A 12,133-nucleotide genomic window follows, 5' to 3' on the forward strand; every position below is an offset into this window, starting at 1 on the left:
AGTTCTACGATAAATCTTCATTGCATACCAAAACATACAATTATCATAAAAGATGTGCCTGCCTGGTGACCGGGGAGTAATACAATTCTGCTCATTTCAATAGTAGGACTTGATAGATGCTTTCAATAAGAACCTTAAATAACATTCATAACAGCTAAGGAAGCATCTTTCATTCTGGGTCAGATACATTTTACATTTAAATTCTTCTTTTGCAATTTTAACTACAGTTGAATAATAGGAAGATAATTTTAGTGCTGTGTTATTTTGGCCATTAGTTTTAATTTATTAAGATAAAATATAGGCTTCCTATTTGTCATTGGGTTTTGCCATTTACTACTTTTAATTTTGTGTGTTGCTGAGCCCTGGAGGAGAGTATGAAGCTGCAACTCTCTCTCTCTGTTTTGTGTGTGTGTTTTTTTTTAAGAGACAGGATCTCCCTATGTTACCCAGGCTGGTCTCGAACTCCTGGACTCAAACAATCCTCCCGCCTCAGCCTCCTGAGTAACTGGGACTACAGGTGTGAACTACCGTGCCCAGCAATGCTGCAACTTTTAAAGAAATTCAGTCACCTGAGGACCACTGAATTTCCTGGGCCTCCATGGACAGGTGCTGAAGTGTCCACATATACCAGGGTCAGCAGAACTCTAACTTATACACAGTAGGTGCTCAATAAAGAGAGGGCAAGACCACCAACTGGGAAGGACCTCCTTCTTAGCAATGATGATTTTCCTTTGCAGGTCAAACAGCTCAACATGCAAGTGACTGGCACTCACCACAACTTCTTGACGATCTTCTCTTCCTCATGAAGATATTTTTGTCTCTCTTGCTCCACTAGGACGCGCTGTCGCTGCACCGGATCCTCCAGTCTCTTCATTGTTTCCATCACTTTGCCACTGATTTCCAGCTCGGCCTTCTTCATCATCGCCCTCAGCAGGTCCTGGTTCTGCAGCTGTAAACACAAAAAATCAACCTCAGTGGGCTCTGCCTGCCTGAAATGGAGGCAAGTGAATGCCTTGAAATCTTCAGAGCACTTTGGGTAGACAGCCCTGCAGCTGAATCTTTACTTATTTCAGTGAGAAAGGAAAGGGAGCAAAGACTGTACATAATGTGGCTTCTTCCACCAACATCTGAATTTTGGCAGCCAACTGGCAACCAGACTGCCTGCAAGACAAAGGATCCTTTTTCTACTCTGGTCAATGCATCACAGACAACAGGCGTAAACTCTCATTGATGTATCTTTACAGGGAGCAGCACAGGGCACCTGCTTTGGAGCCAAGAAGACTTTGGGTCAAATCCCATACTCTCTCCCTAGCCCACTGTGAGACTTTGGGCCCATTATTTAGACTCCCTTGATCTTCGTTTCCTTACCTCTAAGGATGGGGAATCCACTTTCCTTGGCCATTCTTGAGGGTTACATGAAATACCGCATGGTATAGAATGGGAACTCAACACGTGGTCATTTGGCTATGAAATATGTCAGTATCAGTTCAAAGAGGATCCGTGTCCTTTTCGTTCACATGGTTCCATGTACCAAGTACCATGAAATCACAGATGCTTAAAACATAGGACTTTAATGTTGGCAATGATGATGATTCTAGATGAGTCCAGGGCTCTTGGCAATTTATGAATTTCTCTAGATTGGAGGTAGACTACCTGTACATAGAAGCTCGCGATTTCCAAACAGTTCCCAGAACATTATTCTTTCTCATCCCAGAGCATATAGGAGGTGGGAGCTTTATTCAGGCTTCACAGGAGTCTAGTTGAACACTTGAGTCCCTGGAGCAGGACGATTTTCTAACAGCAGATCCATCAAGTGAATTCACTCAATCAGCCTCCGTAACAATAATGATATTATGCCTAGTATATTATCCCTAAAGTTCCACTGAAATACCATTTAACAAATTTCAATGGTTTCCTGTTTTCCGGTTTCATGGACTGGTTTATCATCTCATGGGGGTGATGATGTCTTTGTCAACTTCTATCATCCATGTAAATTGAGGGGAAATACAATCTGACCATGTCACCACCTGCTTAAAGCTACATCATGTCTTCTGTTTTCTCTGAATAAAGATAAAACATTTCAACACAGGCCACAGGCAGAACCACCATTAGGTCCTAACATCAGCACTGCATGGTGATGAACTGGCCTCTGGGAAAGACTGCCTGGGTTCGATTTCCAGTTTTACCACTTAGTAGATGTGTGTCCATGGACAAGCTATTAACCTCTGTGTCTATCCAAAAAAGGGGTAGTAATATCTCATAGCTCGTAGGTTGGTCATGGAGACTCCGTGAGACAATAAAATAAAGTGTTTGGCACCAATCTAAACCTGAACACACACCAGCCATTGCTAACAGGGAGGGTGAACTAGTGGGTGGAGCCTGGCGTTTTGTCTGGGAGGGAACCACATAGAAATGTATCACTTTTGGTTACTTTCTCTACAGGACTCATGATCATGCTCTCACACCACTTTTGCTAATGTCTTTTTATTGTGGTCTTAAAAACCGGTCAGTCACTATTTTGCTAAAAGGCACCATTTTTGTTTGTTTGTTTGTTTTTTTTGAGATGGAGTTTCACTCTTGTTGCCCAGGCTGGAGTGCAATGGCACGATCTCGGTTCACTGCAACCTCTGCCTCCTGGGTTCAAGCGATTCTTCTGCCTCAGCCTTCTAAGTAGCTGGGATTACAGGTGCCCACCACACCACCACACCCGGCTAATTTTGTATTTTTAGTAGAGACGGGGTTTCTCCATGTTGGTCAGGCTGGTCTCGAACTCCTGACTACATGATCCATCCACCTCAGCCTTCCAAAGTGCTGGGATTACAGGCATGAGCCACCACGCCCAGCCAAAAAGCGCCAGTTTTAGAGACAGTGTACAGAGAATAACATCCTCCTATGCTCTCTCTGGCTACAGCCCATTCTCCAGGTGCTGGGCAATCTGGTCCCTTCCCTTGTGGCTAATCTCCCTCCTTGCATGCACCTGGCACTCTGCTCCAGCCATACATCATTTCAGTTCTTCACAGGCGCCAGGCTCCTCTTTTTTTTTTTTTCTGAGACAGAGTCTCACTCTGTCGCCCAGGGTGGAGTGCAGTGGTGTGATCGCAGCTCACTGCAACCTCCGCCAGACTCCTATTTGCCAGGCCTTTGCACCTGCTATTCCCATCTCCCAGAATGCTCTTCCCTCCACCTGGTTAATTTCTGCCCTCCACAGAGTCTCTGGTACACTGTGTCTCGCATATTAGCAGAAAACTCAAAATACATCTGTTGAATGAATGAACTGAATGAATCAGTAACATTGATAAGAACAGGCAACAGTGAAGAATCCAAAATTCTCCTCTAAATGGTTGAAACCTGCTGTGACCCATGGGCTTAGATACGTGTTGGGATCAGCTCTCCTGTGCCTTGTCTTGCTCTCACTGCAGGGATGTGGCAGGGCTACAGGTCAGCACTGTTCATATCGGTCAATTAACCACACACAGCAAAGCCATGTGCTATCAAGATGATTTGCTCAACTTCAGTCCCTGTGTCCAATCCCACAGAGCTCCTGCCTTTGAAGGGGAGGGGGAATGAGTGATGACAGGGATGTGAGGGGAAAATGAGTAGATAATTAAATGGGTCTAAGAGTGACCAATGCCTGGGTCCCAACTGAGAGATTCTCATTTTACTGGTCTGAGGTACTGTCTGGTTGTTGGGAATTTCTAAAACTCCTCAGATGATTCGATTTGCCACCAAGGATGATTTCATGGACTAAGAAAAGGGCTTTTGAATAGACAGATGATGTCACTGTGCCATCGGCTATGGGGCTCAGCAGGGCACCTAACCCTCCTGCCCAAATTTTAAAACAAGCTTACGTGAATCTGGGGTCTGGTTAGATAGTGGATATTAACAATGGATATCATGCTAGAAATTATTGGTGGAATATTTAAAATTCATAAAATTGAAAGGTGGGAAAAGTGAGGCCCTGAGAAGTCAAAGGACATGTTCAGGGTCTGCTCGGCAATTATAGAGCCCAGTTAGGATTAGAACCAGGTCTTCTGAATTCAACTCATCAATTTCCCCACCACCCCAAGTTGTTCTTCTATCAAGGCAGGGAGCATGCCATTTTGTTCACAGCTACAAGCAGTGTGTGGCACATTGTAGGTGCCCAACATATACAGTTGACACTTGAACAACACAGGTTAGAACTGCATGTGTGGGTCCACTTATATGTAGATTTCCTTCCTCTTCTGCCACCCCTGAGACAGCAAGACCAACCCCTTCTCTTCTTCAATCTATTCAATGAGAAGACGATGAGGATGAAGACCTTTATAATGATCCACTTCCACTTAATGAATAGTCAATATATTTTCCCTTCCTTATGATTTTCTTAATAACATTTTCTTTTCTTCAACTTACTTTATTGTCAGAATACAGTATATATTTGACACAGCAGGCATGTGAAAAAAAACAAATACAGTATATAATATGTACAACATACAAAATATATGTTAACTGTTTATATTATTGGTAAGGCTTCCACTCAACAGTAGGCTATTAGTAGTTAAGTTTTGGGGAGCCAAAAGTTATAGATTTCTTACTGCCTGAGGGGTCAGCACCCCAACCTCCATGTTGTTCAAGGGGCAACTGTATTTGCTCCATGAATGAATCACAATATAACGTTTCTGCGAAGGATAAGAACATATTGGAAAATACAACTGGGCATAATGTTTAAACGCAACTAGACTCACTCTACTAGAAGAGGAGGAGAGGGAGAGGCTCTGTTACAATTCTAGGCTTTATTATCCTCCTGTCTAGAAAGGGGGGCCTTACAGGATCCTGCTGAGGGTATTAAGAGGGAAGCTGTCATGGCTCACCGGCTGGCACGTGGGCAATGAGGAGTGAATCATGAATGAACAAGGTCTACATAGGTTCTCCGTCTGCTTTCCCAGTCCCCCTGCCCTCCCTGCCTGGTGTTCTTGCCACTGTCTCCAGGCTGCGGGACAGTTCCTGCTTATCTGAGCACAGTGTAAAAAAGTGCTAAAGATAGGATGTGGATCACCATCTTTCTCTAAATGCTTCAAGTAAATTACTTATTGGAAGCTCAAATTGTTAAGTTGGTTTTTGCTTAAGAGGTGATACCTACATTTCAATAGTTAAAATCAACTGTCTTGAGGCACAAAGTTTACAAACAATAAAACATATCCATCTTAAGTGCACAGTTCGATGAATTTTGACAAATGTATACACTGACGTAACCACTGCTGAAGGACAGCTAAATATTTTATCACCCTAAAAAATTCCTTTGAGACCTTTTACAATCAATCCCCAACCCCCAGCCCAAAGAAACCACCAGTCTGCTTTCTGTCATTATAGCTGAGTTCTTTGTGTTCTAGAACGTTATAAAAATGGAATTATATAACATGTGCTCCTTTGTGTCCAGCTTATTTTGTTCAGAATATGTTTTTCTGAGATCCAGCCCTGTTGCTGAGTTTTTCAGTGATTCATTCTTTTATTGCTAAGTGGCATTTCACTGTACAAATGGATATAACAAAATTTTAATATTTGTGTACATTGACTTGATTCTTGTGATCTTGCTCAAGTCACTTATTTCTAGTAGCACGTTTTGTAGATTCCATTTAATGTGACACACATACAATCATGTCATTTGTGAGTAAAGCCAATTCGACATTTTACTTTTCGATTTGCGTGCCTCTATTTCTTTCTCTAGCCATACTGAACCTGCTACAATCTTCAGTACAGTGTTAAACAGATGTGAGAGTAGGTTTCTTGGCCTTGCTCCTGATTTTATGGGGAATGTGTTTAGTGTTTCACCATTAACTATGTTTTCTGTAGGTCATTCACAAACATTGTTTATTAAGGAAGCTTCCTTCTACTTCTAGAGCGCTGTTTTTATCATTGATGCTAAATTTTGTTACATGCTTTTTCTGCATTTATTGAAATACGACTTTTCTGTTAATAAGGTCAAATACATAGATTTTTTTCATATTAAAACAATCTTGCATTCCTGGAATAAAACCCCAGGATAATGTATTATTCTTTTTATATATTGCTGGATTCAGTTACTATGTTTTGTTAAGGATTTGTTACATATATTTTCATGAGGGATATTGGTTTGTGGTTTTCTTTCCTTATAATATCTTTGTCTGGTTTGGCTCTTAGGGTAATGTGGGCTTCATAAAATGAGTTAGGAAGTATTCTCTGTTTTCTGAAAGAGTTTCTTCCTTTCAATACTTTAAAGACGTCATTCCACTGTGTTCTGACTTGCCTTTTGTTACTAATGAGAAGCTGGCATTAATTCTTAGTTATGATTCTCTGTATGTAATGGGTTTTTCTCTCCACCTCCAGCTGCTTTGAAGATTTTTCCATTTATCCCTGGTTTTTAGCACTTTGATTACCATGTTCTATGGTGTAATTTCCACTGTGCTTACCATTCTGGGGGTTCACTGAGCTTTTTTGGTCTGTGAATTTACAGCTTTCATCAAATTTGGAAAAAATTCAGTCATTATCTTTTTGAATATTTTTCTCTTTCCACTTCATCTTTTATTAATATTGTCTCACTGGTCACTACATTTTAATTCATTTTCTTTGTCTTTTGTCTCTCTATACTTCAGTTTGAACAGTTTCCATTGCTGTTTTTAGGGTGACTGACATTTTGGGCAGTGATTAATCTTCTGTTAAGCATATGTGGATATTGTTTTGCAGCTCTTGAAAGCTCCACTTGGATATTTTTTATATCTTCCATTTCTTTCCTCATTATGTTCATGTCTTCCTTTAAATCTTTGAGAATAATTATAATAGCTGTTTTGAAGTCCTTGCTGCTGATTTCATTATCCCTGCCATGTCTGGTTGGTTTCTCTTGACAAATTTTTCTTAAGGTTATAGGTCACATTTTTCAGCATCATCACGTGTCTAGTAATTTTTGAGTGGATACTGGGCATGGAGCTTTGAATTTTGTTGTTTTCCTTTACGGATTTTGGACTTTCTCTGGCAGATAGTGCAGTTACTTGTGGATCAGCTTTGTCCTTTAAAGGCTTATTTTTAAGCAGTTAGGTTAAATCTAGGGTAGTCTTTCCTCTGGGGCTAGTTTAGTCCTAAGACTGAGGGACAGTCCTTCTCCAATCTCTACAAAATGCCCAGGTGCTCAACTAGGCCTCTTCACTTTTTGCTTTTCAAAATGTGAACACTTCCCAGGCCTGTGTGAACTTCGGGAACTTTTTGGCTTACAGCCCCCACTTAGTCTTTGCCTGGCTTAGCGGTTGCTGTCATACTGTACATGCTTGGCTTAATATTCAATAACAGACCCATTTATTGATGTAGTTCTTTCTCTGCAGAGCTTTCTTGTGTTTGGTACTCCAGTCCATCAGTTCTAGCTGTTTCAGCGCTCTCTAAACTTTGGTCTTATCTCCTCAACTCACTGTCAGTGCCATGCTTGGGTTTTTCCTTCCTGCACCAAGATCTGAAAGTGCCTCCAGACAGAAAGCTGGGCCAACTGTAGGGTTTTTTTTTTTCCCCATTCTCCTAAGGATTACAGTCCTGTGTTGTCTAATTTCTGAAAACATTTGTTTCAAACATTTGCTTATTTTTCAGTTTTCTAGTTGTCAACAGTGGGAGGGCAAGCAGAGTTGCAGTTATTCCTCATAGCTGGAAACATAATTTATTGAAAATGCTTTGCCATTTTTATAAGCACTCTTAGACAGAAATAATGCTCTTGTCCATTAAAATTTTAATTGGACCAGATAAGTTATCCAAATCACTCCATGGAGAAACTAGAAAACTGCCTAAACCTAATTCCACCCACCTGAAAATGGACCTGTATCTCACATACTCAATTTTGATTTCTTAGGTAAAATCTAAGACTATCAGTCTTGCCAAAAGTGGATAATGTAATTGGACTGACTTCGCTGTCTAGCAGTGACATGGAACAGTGGTTATACCACATATCAGAAAGATTCAGGAGGAAAGCCAGACCTCAGAACGACTCCCCACCCTACCTGGATCTGTTCCCACAGGCTTCAGGGAACAAGACAAGGGATGCCTGGTCATAGCTATATAACCCACGTTATCAGGGTGCTGTCTCCCCATCTTAGAAAGCCTCTTGTTGTCTGAAGATCTGACTAGAGCTTGGTACATTGTAAGCAGCCTAATCGTCAAGCCCTGTACTACTTCCGTTTATTATTTCTGCTTGGCAGGGGACACGGGTCTGTTGCACATGGGAAACTCCAATATGCTGTTCTAAGGGCTCTGCATTCCCGTGACCATTGTTATGCATGTCAGAAGATAAATGAGACCCCGGCACATTTCCACGAGGTGCTATCTTATAAAAAGACACGTTAAGGAAACTGTGTTGAATTTTATCATTTCAAATACAAGGGCTGTATACACTACTATGTTTATTTTTTATGTTGCTATTTTACCTCCTCCTTCTCTTGGGAAGAGACAGTAAATTCTCAGGAGTCCTACAAATGTAATGAACAACCCAATTGTTTATTTATCAGGAAGCAGAATAAAGAGATTGGGTCCAAGGACAAAGTTGTGGGGATGAAAGAAGGAGAAGGTCTCCATCCTCTCTTTAGGCCAAGTCCTATCTGGCCTCTACAGAACCTGTACCATCTCTTCCGGAAGCTTATCTCTCTCTCCTCAGCCACAAGGAGGGGCAGAAGTGCAGTCACTTCTGTAGATATGGGATGACTTTGGTAAAATCCAAGTACTGTGGCATTTTGGGAAAAAGATGTTCATTATTTAGAAAAAGTGGGCTTTTTTCAAAATGATATCAGGAAAGGTAACAGGCAAACATAATCATCACTGGAGGAGAACATCTGTTAGGTACAAAACCTTGAGAAAACCCTTTCCCATTGCTGCTAGCTAATTACAGACCCAACTGTTATTTGGGAATGGGAATATCATACTATAAAGGTTCCGTATAGCTCTTGTACCAATTGTAGCTAGCAGAGAACATATTAGATTAGCCACTGGGAATGAGGTGCATTGTTCGAAGTCAAGGCTTTAAGTCATTGGTAATAGCTGGCTATCTCAACATTTCCAGGAGGTGTCTTCATGGACTAAGCATTCATATTACCTGAGAGCAGTAGTTTTTACCCTGGAACGTTCTAGAGTCACCAGTGCCCAGCCTCCAGTCCGTGCCAATGAAGTCAGACTCTGGCCATGGTGCCTGAGCACTGGTATTTTTGTTAAGGGTTTCAGGTAATTCTAATGAGTAGCCAGGATTGAGAGCTACTCTCGGACTGATAACTCCTGTGAAATTGGAGAGCAGAAGATAACACGAACAAGCTTTTAGTGGTTTCCTTGATCTTCTGCTTAGGTTCCCTTTGTCCCATTGAAATCTACCCACCTCATCGTGTCTGCAACAAATTTCTATTCCTGAGAATAATCCATCAGTTTTGAAAATGAAATGCTCAAATAGGATATGCTCCACAGTCTAGGATTTTCCAATGATTTAATTATCTAATTACTGGAGCTGGCTGCCAAGCACAAACGGTTTTATTCAGTTTCACTATTTTATAACACAGTTCAAAGAACATTTGAATTTCTAATTCAATTTTTGTTCTTTTGAGACTAGTCTAGTGTTTCGTATATCTCTAATGATAGCACCATTATTGGACTTATAACCACTGTGGGGCTGCAGTTCATTTTTGGTATATAGTACTGCACATGTTGAAGGAGAATTGGTGCCGAGATAGCTTAATTATTCTAAACTGTTTTTGTCTTAAGTAGACTCCCTTGATTGAAAAGACAGAAGTTTGATGGGGAGGAAAGCTGAATGGGACCCAGGGAATACAAATACAGAGGTAGAAACAGTAACAGCCAGGTTAGGAAACACCGTGCTTATTTTTCCCTATGAGTCTGTGCTTTAGAACTGCCCAACTTCCCAGGCTCAAAAGCACATTTGCTCACTGTTCTTTATTCCCAGAAAGCCAGAAAAGTTGAGTAGTTCTGGAACAATAAAGAAACTTGTGTGGTTAACACAGCATTCCTAGACCTTGGCCAAAGACCTTCTTTGTTTAAGAAAACTGCTCTTTTTCACAAAGCTGCACAGTTCAAGGGTTGCAAGGCGAGACAAGTGTGAGAGATCCCTCCCAGCCGGCCAGAGGACCAAACTAAGCCAGCCGCCGGTGGGGTGACGCTGTAGCTACAGACATCAAGAGAGCCTTGGTATCAAATTCACCTCTAACGCCTGTGAAATTCCCAGGGGAAGTGCGGCATTTATGCTAAAGCAATTCCATCCCTGTCCCCAAACCAACAAATGCTCACTTTTGAGAGCAATTAGGTACTTCCATACAAATGATATGTATGTTTTTCTTGTAAGGGCGCAATGAGAAGGTAACAATTTCCAAATGGCCAGCAGATGGTGCCAAAAGGCAGGAGCAGTGAAAAGAGGGGCTTAACCTCCGGGAGCCCCACGTAAGAAAGAACTTGAGAGCCCACAGGCCCCCTCTGAACTGCAATTGTGTCCTTTGGCCTGCAGAGTACTCAGTAATTGGTTTTTAATTACTTTCCAACATTTTTAAATGGCGGTAATTCATATAAAACCTGTGTCTCCAGATTTGCTTGAAATATTGAAACATCTAGAAACACTGGATACTAATTCTATCAGGTTAAGAGCCAGTTGGAACTGAGTGGCTACTATCCTTTAAAGGGGCCAATTTACTGTGGTCTCTCCTCCGTTTCACTTGCTGTTACTGCCTGGATACTGAAGACATGTGACTTTGTCACCCCTGACACGACCCAGCCCAACCTGTACACTTCATTTCATTGCAATGTGTCTTTAAAATTGCAAAGCGAGGAGAAGCTAATGCAAAGGATGGGGCCATCACAGATGATGCGATTCACTAGGAGATTTAAATGAATTTGCATCAGATATTCAAGGTATCTGGGATGTTGCCTAAGAGACAGAGTAGCCTTTGGAGATCTGAGCACTCGCTCTTCTAGCAACCCTCATGATCCATGCTGGGGCCTCGGGGCAGGTCTCTCAAACCAGCTGCCTTTCTGTGTGTTTTCTGGTGGGCAGAGGGCAAGGGGAAATTGTTTTCTTAGCCTTCATTAGGTGGCTAAACAACATAGGGCTTGTGCCATCGCTGTGCTGAAGAAGAAGAACCGATTGGAAGCCTTTTTCCTATTAGAGGAAAGGGCTCAGGAGGTTGCATCCCCATGGCTGCTCCAGGATCCTGGATACATTTATCTTTTTTTTTTTTTTTTTTTGAGACATAGTCTTGGTCTATTGCCCAGGCTGGAGTGCAGTGGTGCTATCCCGGATCACTGCAACCTCTGCCTCCCACATTCAAGTGATTCTCGTGTCTCAGCCTCCCTAGTAGCTAGGACTACGGCATACCCCACCATGCCTGGCTAATTTTTTTTAGTAGAAATGGGGTTTTACCATGTTGGCCAGGCTGGTCTCGAAGTCCTGACCTCAAGTGATCCACCCGCTTCGGCCTTTCAAAGTGCTGAGATTACAGGCATGAGCCATGACACCTGGCCATATCTTCTAGCAATATTTGGATTATGAGCTTCTGGAAGTCAGGGAGGATATCTGTATAGAGTCTAGGCCAGCACTATATCCTCAATGCCCAACCTACCAGCCAGGGTAGGGAGGTAGGAGAAGGTGCACAGAGCAAATATGTGGTCTCATGCAGAGATGCACATCCCTACCTCCTTATTACCCAGGACCAGGAGACAGCTTATTCTGCTTTGGCAGATTTATGGGATTTGTTGACCAAGATTCGTGACCCGAAGGGTCACTTACCCTGATTCCCGTAGAGTTTATATATTCCTTAACAATGGAAAAGAGCAAGGAACAGATGGATCACAGTATCCGAATGAAATGCAGATGTTTTTCCTAACAAATCACCATGGCGGCTTTTTTTCCTTATGAATTCATCTTCTATTCTAAACTCATAGTTCTAAATACATCACAGATCCTTGCAAAAAAATGAAAAAAAAAGCTTGGCTGACTATCCACCTTTGTCCGTGTTCAGTGTGGAGGAGGATGGAGCCTCCAAGCTGTCAGAAGGCAGCCTTCACTGGCTGTCAGCATGCTCCCCGGGGCCCCTCTCCTTACGGCTCTTCTCTAAAAGCAAATGCCCTAGAGTCTCTTCCTGCATAAAAGTACGCGCAGCTTAAA

At 42.0% G+C, this 12,133-nt stretch overlaps 1 protein-coding gene across 16 annotated transcripts in view; it reads right to left on the reverse strand.

The window, feature by feature from the left end:
• Positions 1 to 12,133, reverse strand: part of KIAA1217 (KIAA1217 ortholog) — an 877,411-nt gene that overhangs the window by 34,583 nt on the left and 830,695 nt on the right. For all 16 annotated transcript variants that reach the window (XM_058436624.1, XM_058436625.1, XM_058436621.1 and 13 more), the window contains one exon: positions 774 to 949. In XM_058436624.1, the coding sequence (XP_058292607.1) occupies positions 774 to 949 (176 nt within the window). The remainder of the gene's footprint in view (positions 1 to 773; positions 950 to 12,133) is intronic.

This window comes from Hylobates moloch, unplaced genomic scaffold (assembly GCF_009828535.3).
Source record: "Hylobates moloch isolate HMO894 unplaced genomic scaffold, HMol_V3 SCAFFOLD_3, whole genome shotgun sequence".
NCBI lineage: Eukaryota > Metazoa > Chordata > Mammalia > Primates > Hylobatidae > Hylobates > Hylobates moloch.